At 40.7% G+C, this 8786-nt stretch overlaps 1 protein-coding gene across 1 annotated transcript; it reads left to right on the top strand.

The window, feature by feature from the left end:
* The first annotated feature begins 4428 nt into the window (after positions 1 to 4428).
* On the top strand, positions 4429 to 6673 carry MSL2 (male-specific lethal 2 homolog (Drosophila)). Its single transcript, XM_010015872.1, has one exon. It carries the CDS (start codon positions 4679 to 4681, stop codon positions 6194 to 6196), a length of 1518 nt encoding a protein of 505 aa, XP_010014174.1. The 5' UTR covers positions 4429 to 4678; the 3' UTR covers positions 6197 to 6673.
* Positions 6674 to 8786: the final 2113 nt, after the last annotated feature.

Below are 8786 nucleotides of genomic sequence, written 5' to 3'. Positions count from 1 at the left end.
AGATGAGGCCAAGTTTAGTAATACCAGGTATTTAGGGTAGTAAAAGTGAAGGCCTGCATTGGGTAATTATGGAAGGATCTTGGGCAGATGAATGAGTGTGCAATAAAATGTCAAATTAAATTTAGCTTAGATAAATACTAAAGTATAAATATGGAAAAAATATTAACTTCTCAGAGCCCACCATTTTTGTATCTTGCAGATCTATTTATGTCTGTAAAATTTGTAGGAAGGGGTAGCATTGATGGCTGCTAGCCAAAAGCGAGATCTTGCCCTTGCTATAGGAAGCTCCATGAGAATAACAGCTCAGTACCGAGTTATCAATCGAAAAGCAAAGCAAATGCTAAAAATCAGGACTGGAATAGAGAATAAAATGGAGAACTTTATTATGGCACTGTATCTTATGTTGTGGTACCCCATCTCAAAAAAAAACGTAGAAGACTTAGGAGAAGGGTGACCTAACATAGGGAACAACTTACGTAGTCTAGAACGGAGACAACTTGAAGGGTTATGTGGTAAATGGCTGTAAAACCGGGAGTGGTGTGGAAGAGAGGAGCAGGGATTGACTGTTACCCTCATTCAAGGTGAGAACCAGAAATTGTCAGGGAAACTAGTAAGAGGTCGTTTTCAGCACAAGAGGATCTTCTGGTCAAAGCCTGTTGCAGTTACATTTGAAGGAGTGAAAGAGAAGATGAGGCAAACCTAAGGAGAGAATCTGAGGGTTACTTAGTCCATGGAAACCCCATCTTGCATGAGAATTATCTCAGCTAAAAATGGTTAAAAGGTGGTCAGGTATCAAGAGTTTATTTGCCTTGTTCTTGCTCTTTCCCCTAGGCACCTGTTTTTGGCCACTAGTGATGTGGCCTGCCAGGGTAGACAGATCTTTGGCCTGACTCAGTGTGATTATTTATAGGAGTTTGAGGATGGGCTAGGTAACATCTTGGAATCCTTCCTGGCTTTATTTTCATGGTGGAGTTTACAATCTTCATCTATGAAGATCTGGTAATTTGCAGTACCAAATGAGTGTTACGCCTTGGTAGCCTCTACAATCCAGCAGTTTGCAGTGTAACAGAGCTTAGTAGCTTAAGATTCTGGGTAGCAACTCAGGTGGTGTCTTTCTGAGACAGTGTTGCTGAGTTAATACCGTTCCCTGAATATTGAAAGTAATGAAACTTAATTTTCTGTGAATTTGCATCTCATGGTTGACTCTTTATCTTAACATTACTAAAGCTGAAGAGAGTGATAGGTGCCACAGAATCCATACAAGAGAGACTCTGACTGAAGAATGAATATTCAATGAGATTTGAGCTGAAGCTGAAAATACTCCCACAGCACAGGCATTCCTAATGTCTCTCTCATGTAGGTTGCCTGGCATTTACCAAGAGTAACTCGCCCTGTTCTTTCCTTCAGTGAGAGCATGTGAAGTGTTTTATCTTGTCTCTCCGTCTGTTTGGGTTTTTATCCTCAGAGCTTCTGGAAATCTAAATTTTTCAGTATCCTTTTTTAGCATTCATACCCATTCAACAGTTCCAGCCAAATTTATTTTGGGAGAAATAAAATGCACAGTTGGTGATGACTTTTTTTTCATCTAATTAAAAGTAAAATTGGTATATTGTTTATTTGGTCTCATCCCTGAAGTGCTTCATAATCTGTGAAGCACTGATCATCGTAACTCATCCTTAGTCTCCTTCTGCTACTTATGATGATGCTAAAGATGGACGAAGGAGCACATAACTGCTCTGCTGCATTGGGTGTAATGCTGGTGGCCTTTTGGTCCTGGAAGTGCTGTGGATGCATGTACTTGTATGGTGACTTCTGACGTCTGAAAGCATTAAATGAACGAGCGTTTGGTGTGTTTGTCTCCTGCGTTGGTCAGGGCATGGCTTTCTGCTTGTCCTGCTGGAAAGACTCAAAGATCCAGGAAGGAAGTTCTTTGGGAACTCCTTCTGCTGAAGGATGTGACTTTGGAAACCATCTAATGTGATTTAAATACTTTCTTTTTCCCATGGGAGTTAGGGAGTTTTCTCACAAGACCATGGTGGACATCTCTGCTTGTGTTGCTGCTTACATAGTATCATTTAAGGGGAACTTTTAAAAGAAATTAAGAATTTTCACTGCAGGTTGGATTATGTGGCTTCATGTTCCACCTGTTGGCTTTAAATCTTCACTGCTTAACTTGAAGAGTGGTTTGTTACTGCTTCTCATGGTAGGGTCTTGTGGAGTCACTCTTCTTTGGTCAGCCCTTCCTCACAAGGTCAGCAAAGAAAAGCTAAATACCTTGGCTCTGATTGAGAAGCACAATTCCTATCAAGTATTGCTAGAATTGTGCTTTGAACTTCCTCTGTTCTATAGTCTCCCCTCTTCAGTGCTCCTCCTGTGCTGCTTTCAGTTGGTTTGTTCAAATACTGCACGTTGCCCTGTGGCCACTGTTCCAGGTGCACAGTAATGACAGTTCCCAGTGTTTGGCACTGTGTAGATGTGTGCTGGGTGCCACTGGCCAACTTCTTAAACCAGTATGTTTTCTCTCCAATTATAAAAAAAAATACAACATAATGAGCAACAAGAGTCAGTGCTGAAGTCATCAAAAACCAGTTCACATGAAGCCACTCTACTGAAAGACAGCTCAAATGGAGGCCTGGAGCAGCCCTTTCCCAAAGAGGTACCAGGGAATTGAGATTTCAGAGGGAAATCGGGATAGTCTGCTCAGTCATGGAATGCAGGAGTCACAGAATTACTGTGCTAATGCACAAAGTTGAATTTTCAAAAGTGGTTTGAACAGTGAAAAGGTTGGGAAAGGATGAGGAACTTTTCGGAATAGCTACAGAGTGAGGAACAAGTTTTGTATTGTAAGTGCTGTTACAGCCACGGGTTAGTATAGTGTGTCTTGCTCTTCTACCTGAGGGCCTAGATTCTTGACTAACATAATACAAGGTAGAAAGGATGGGGTTTATTCTGTAGCTGGTAACTTAGGCAACTCAACTAGGTCCAGTTAATAACAGGCCTTCAACACACTGTCAGGACAGTTGGTTACAGGACTGTGTAATTAAAATTTCCTTGGCAAGTGAGTGCTGAAGGAAAGTATCTTTACATTTGATATGTTTGTTTTGTTTTTTTTTTTTTTAATCTCGGTCTGTTTCAATATATGCACTTTGCTTTCTCTTCCCAAATGGTTTAATTGTATTCATGTGTTCGTAGCAGCATTGTTTTCACTTTGGAAAAATCTGGGTGAGAATTCACTGCTGCTTGTGAAAGGCTCCTTATGGGGAGAAAGGTCTGATCAAAGCTGGAAATCTGCTTGGAAAGGAGGGGAAACCTGTTGCTGTAGATGCCTATAGATACTCTGAAATTTAATTTAGGTGTTAGAACATCTTTCTGGCCTAGAGCCAGTTAGAAATAGCAAAGCGACACTGTCATTTCTGGATATAGTTACTACTCAGATTATTTGTATACAGAATTTCAGGTACCTCTGTTCTTTCATACTTTATCCTTATGTGTTATTTGGTTTCTTCTTAAGATAAAACCCAAAACATTTTTCCAGGTTTTTACAGTTTCAGAGATCTGGGGACATAACCTGCCAGGTTGTCAGCACTGGGTGTCTGACACTCCCTGTGCTGTCAGGTGTGTCGATTCCTTTAGCAACTGATTTTTATTAGTATTTTATTCTTAACAGGAAGATCTTGGAGAAAATCCTTTCCGAGTTCTTCACTCCTACCTAGGCCGTGAGCTGTTGTTGACACCTTAAAGCATTTAAGCATCATGGCTGTGACAGTACCACTATGTTAAGGATTATTTCACTGATACATGGCTGTGAATGGGAAAACCAGGAGCCACCACTCCCCAGGATGTGGTAGGAGTCGCCTTGTTGCACCTTCTAGTTTGGCACAGTCAATTACAGAGCAATATAGTATTCTTCCCCCCTGCCCTTTGTATTACTAGGTGGTTTAATTCAGTGTTTATAAGAGTTTATGGGATTCATTTAACTGCTGTTGTGTACAGAGTTAGAAACTCTGTGCTGTATTCATTGCAATGACTGACACAAAGCTAGGCTCTATTTTTAGTCCCAGCTAAATGAGAAGTAAACCAAAGTCTGCTGTGTCTTCTTTCCTTTTGGGGTTGGGATTTCATCATTTTCACATTCCTTTTAGAGGTTTCCCTCTGCTCCATTGCCATTTGTTTTCACTAATTTCTTTACAATCTCTGCAGTAGCTCTTCATGGGAGTTTATTGTAGCAGTTTTGGTAAAGTCATAGAAATCTTGTGTGTTTTAACAAGTTTCAGTGGCAGAAACTGCTGAAGGGGACAAGGCCTTTGGTAGTGGTTTAGTTGAGAGGTTTCTGAAGGCTGTAGCAGCACAACAAATGATGGTGTGATGGTTTTCTTCCGTTGTGGTTTTTTTGTTTGTTTTTTTTTTTTTTTTTTTTAATGTTGTTTTAAAACCAGATAATGGCAGCTGTGAACATTTTTACTTGGATGGTGTGTTTGCTTTTGACCTACTGAATATTTTCAGGGTATTTTGCTTTGGTAGTACAAAAAATTCATCCCATACTATCCCAGAAACATGCCTTGGGTCCAGTGTAATCTTTCTCTCTCTTCTTTCCTTAGGGAATTTGCTACAAGACCCTATTGCTCCTACCAACTCCACATGTCAGCATTATGTCTGCAAAACGTGTAAAGGCAAGAAGATGATGATGAAACCATCATGTAGCTGGTGCAAGGACTATGAACAGTTTGAGGAGAATAAGCAACTAAGCATCTTAGTGAACTGCTATAAGAAACTCTGCGAATACATAACACAAACTCCACTGGCACGAGATATTATCCAGGCAGTTGATTGTTCTGCAGATCTTTTGGCTTTGCTCAAAGATGGATCGCCACTCCATGAAGAGACAGACAAATCTTCTGATACGGCCTTGGCTTTGTGTTTGACACATTCCCCAGTACCTTCAACCTCAGAACTCACAACTGAGCCTCCACCTAGTTTTACATCGATCCCTGAAAGCACACACAACATCGATATTAGAGGTTCCGTTATCAACGGGTTGCCCAATTGTAATGGGCTTTCGGTAGATAAACTTGGAGTGAATATTCCTTCTCCTGAACATGCAAACACAATTGATGTCTGTAGTACTGGAGAGTATATAAAGACTGAGGACATCTCCAGCAGCCTGCAGCCTGTGTGCGATACAGTTTCCACTAGTGACTTGTGTACGACAGGCATCGACATCTGCAGTTTCAGTGAAGACATAAAACCAGGGGGCTCGCTTCTCCTTAGCGTTGAGGAGGTTCTCCGGAGCTTAGAGACCGTTTCAAATACTGAAGTCTGTGATTCTAATTTGCAGCCCAGCTTGGAAGCAAACGTGACTAACGGCCCTTTCCTGCAGCTTTCTCCCCCTCCTCTTAGCCATAACATTTTCATGTCCACAGACGCTTCTCCTCACGGCATCTCCTGTACAGCAGCGACGCCCAAGGTAGTGAAGTTAAACAGAAAGAGGTCTCGTTCAGAAAGCGACAGTGAAAAAGTGCAACCTCTACCTATTTCCAGCATCATCTGTGGCCCAACACTGGGAGCATCAGCTCCTGTAACAGTGAAACAGGAAAATAAAATGTCTTTGCAGCCTATTGCCACTGTACCTAATGGAGGCACCACTCCCAAAATAAGCAAAACTGTGCTCCTGTCTAACAAAAGCATGAAAAAGAATTTGGAACATGCCCCTAAGAAATCTCACCCGAAAGCCAAACCAGGGGTGCTGAAAACAAAAGACAAAGCAAAGGAGAAAGTTCCTAGCAGTAACGTTATGCCGGGAAGCCCAACAAAAACTGTGTACAAAAAGCCACAAGAAAAGAAAGGGTGTAAATGTGGTCGTGCCACCCAAAATCCAAGTGTTCTTACATGCCGTGGCCAACGCTGCCCTTGCTATTCTAACCGCAAAGCCTGCCTTGACTGCATATGCCGTGGCTGCCAAAACTCATACATGGCTAATGGGGAGAAGAAGCTGGAGGCATTTGCAGTGCCAGAAAAGGCCTTGGAGCAGACTAGGCTTACTTTGGGCATTAATGTGACAAGCATTGCGGTGCGCAATGCCAGCACAAGCACCAGTGTAATCAATGTGACAGGGTCACCAGTAACGACGTTTTTAGCTGCCAGTACACACGATGATAAAAGTTTGGATGAAGCTATAGACATGAGATATGACTGTTGAATCTTTCTTTCTTTTCCCTGCCATCAGTAGGGGAACTGCTACAGTTTTAAGGCAGCTATGGTTCTGTTTAACTTGCTGGAGCTCCTGCGTTTAGATCACTTGTATCAAGTGTTTTTCATTGCTATGTTATGTGTATTAGTGTCTGGGAAATAGTTGCAGAAAATGGAGGAGTTACCCTAAAACTGTTTTTAGTTCTTACAGCACCTCATAGTTTGAGATCAATTGCTGATGTAAATGATTTTATCACAAGATCTTTGGCAAGGAGTATATTAACCTCATTGTACTTGGTCATGCTTTGTGCTCAGTCAAAGCTTCTGCTTAAATGTAGAAAGTGGTATCTAGTTAGTCCATCTAAACTGTGCTAGATTACGGTGTAGAAAAATAATTATTGATTAGTTATTGTCACCATTACTAGAAAATAACCTGCTATTCCTGTAGGAGGTGCAGCCCTGAGCTGGAGAATACAGTCTGAAAGGGGTAGATAATGTCTGCCTGTGAGAATTGGTTATCTACTCTGCAGAACAACTTCAAGATAAAACAAGATAAGTACATATATTGAGAAAGCTTATTGCCCAAAAAGCAGCTCAGGCTCCAGAGGAGGATCAGGAAGCTCAGTTGGTCAGATATGAACGGTGAGTCCCCGTTAACAAACATCATCTTTTTTTTCTTGACAGTTCCACAGGTCATGTTCCTGACTATTTTGACCGAGGTGAGAAAATTACTTGTACACAAAGAAGACTCAAGTTTTAGTAGTACCATTCAGTGCCTGGGATACAGGGAGACTTCCACAGCAGTTATCCCCACTGGGGTGGCCGCTGTTTGTCTGATGAAGTTTGTACCACAAGAGACCTGGGACCTATCCCCTTGAGGGTAGTTCTTCACTGATAGGTATCATCTCTCAGTTAGGGCAGAGGATCCATTGGTATCTAAGGTTGAGTATTTCGGATGTTTATTAGACAGAACAAGCTACAATAAAACTCTACCCAGAATCTATCTCATTTTTTGCGAATGCGTTGAAAGCAGCTTTCAAAGGTCAGTGCTTTCCACCATAGACTGAAGGACTCCAAAATGGAAAAATCCTACAAAGTTGTCAAAGTGTTAAAATGAGAGTGTCTTTGTAGGAATTGAGCTGTATGCAAAAGAGTTCATGTCAGTGTAATCCCTGAATAAGAAGAGTACAAGCAGAACTTAGTCTTGCATCTAGGGCTTCGTTGGCAGCCTAAAAAAGTCATTTTACTTTATGAAAGTGGCAATTTATCCTCTTTGAATGATACAGCACAAATGAAACATGGGCTGACTAGAACACAAAACATTACCTTCTGATTTAAAAGTTAATTCCTGTTTCGGCAGCATGTTAAATAGTATGTGATTTTTTTTTCTGAGTTACTTTACTGCTTCCACCTTTGCTTTTACTCATGCAGTGAACCCCGCGGCGCTTTCTGACCTAATGTGAGGTGGTTTTGATTTGGCACAAAGCATGTACAATGATGGTTCCTCACCTAAGAAATAAGCAAAAACCTTTGGACACAAATGACACCTCCTTTTGTTTTGTAGTGTACCGTGGTGTCATTCTCTGTGAATGTGGTCAGATCTTTTTGTTGGTTTTGGTTTGTTTCTCCCCCCGTCTTTTTCGTGGGGTGGGTAGGGTGGGGGGTTAAAGCCATAGGAAGAAAAATGTGATGTACGTGTCCAGTCTGTACTTTTTTTTTTGTTTTTGTTTTGCAAGAAGAGTTGAAAAATATTTTTGATAATGAGTAAATGGTGGAAAATGCTTCTTAGTATTCTTGTCTTTATTTGCCAACCCAAGTACCCAGGATCTGTGTTTTTTAGCCCTCATGAATGAGATTTAACGATGTCCTATTAAAATGTATTTAGTTAAACTTGTATGTGATTTTTGTGTTGACCCAAAAGGATCCTACCATTTTCTAACTTGGTGGTTTGATGGTGACCTACTAATGTAAATCTCTTTATTAGTTCACTACATGTAAGAAAAGTAGCTGAACCAGAGTCTGATTTTAAGGGGAGTGAACTGCACAGTGTGGGTTGTTTCTGAATGCTTTTGCAGAGCTGTAAAAGTTTTGCTGAGATTGTTGATGGTACATTTATTAGGACTTTCATTAAATGAAATACATAGTACCTTTGCTCCAGAAATGTGGGAGTACTTGGAATCTTTACTATCTCACTGCTGCATTAAATGTGGTACCAAAAGTTGGAGAATTTAGGTCAAGCGTGTTTTGGAACCATCGACAGGAGAGCCCTGATCATTAATGTAAAACTGCAAATGGTAGATTCAGGTTGTTTCTAAAAACATTTCCTTTTATGCTGCCACGTTCTTGAAATGTATATTAAAATTCAAATTGATTTAATAAATGTTAGTTTTCTAATTCTATTTTGCAACTGCTGAGGGCATCAGTGTGGCATATGTTGAACTTACTGTTTAAATACCACTTAGTCCGTTGATGACTAATTCTGTAATTGTTTAAATTAGGGTTGGCTTGGTTTGGTTTTCTTAACCTCCTGGCTAGCTGTTCTTAAATAAGCTGAGCAATGGAATGGATCGTAATGTTGCTGAAAGTAACTGCACTCTGAA

This window comes from Nestor notabilis, unplaced genomic scaffold, assembly GCF_000696875.1.
Source record: "Nestor notabilis isolate BGI_N333 unplaced genomic scaffold, ASM69687v1 scaffold7896, whole genome shotgun sequence".
In the NCBI taxonomy this organism is placed as follows: Eukaryota; Metazoa; Chordata; class Aves; order Psittaciformes; family Psittacidae; genus Nestor; species Nestor notabilis.
Note: the sequence above shows the minus strand (reverse complement) of the source record. Positions and strands in the feature narration are given on the sequence as shown.

Bases quoted from the DNA above. Each gene is read 5' to 3' on its own strand.
- MSL2 (XM_010015872.1), top strand. From the start codon at position 4,679: ATGATGATGAAACCATCATGTAGCTGGTGCAAGGACTATGAACAGTTT.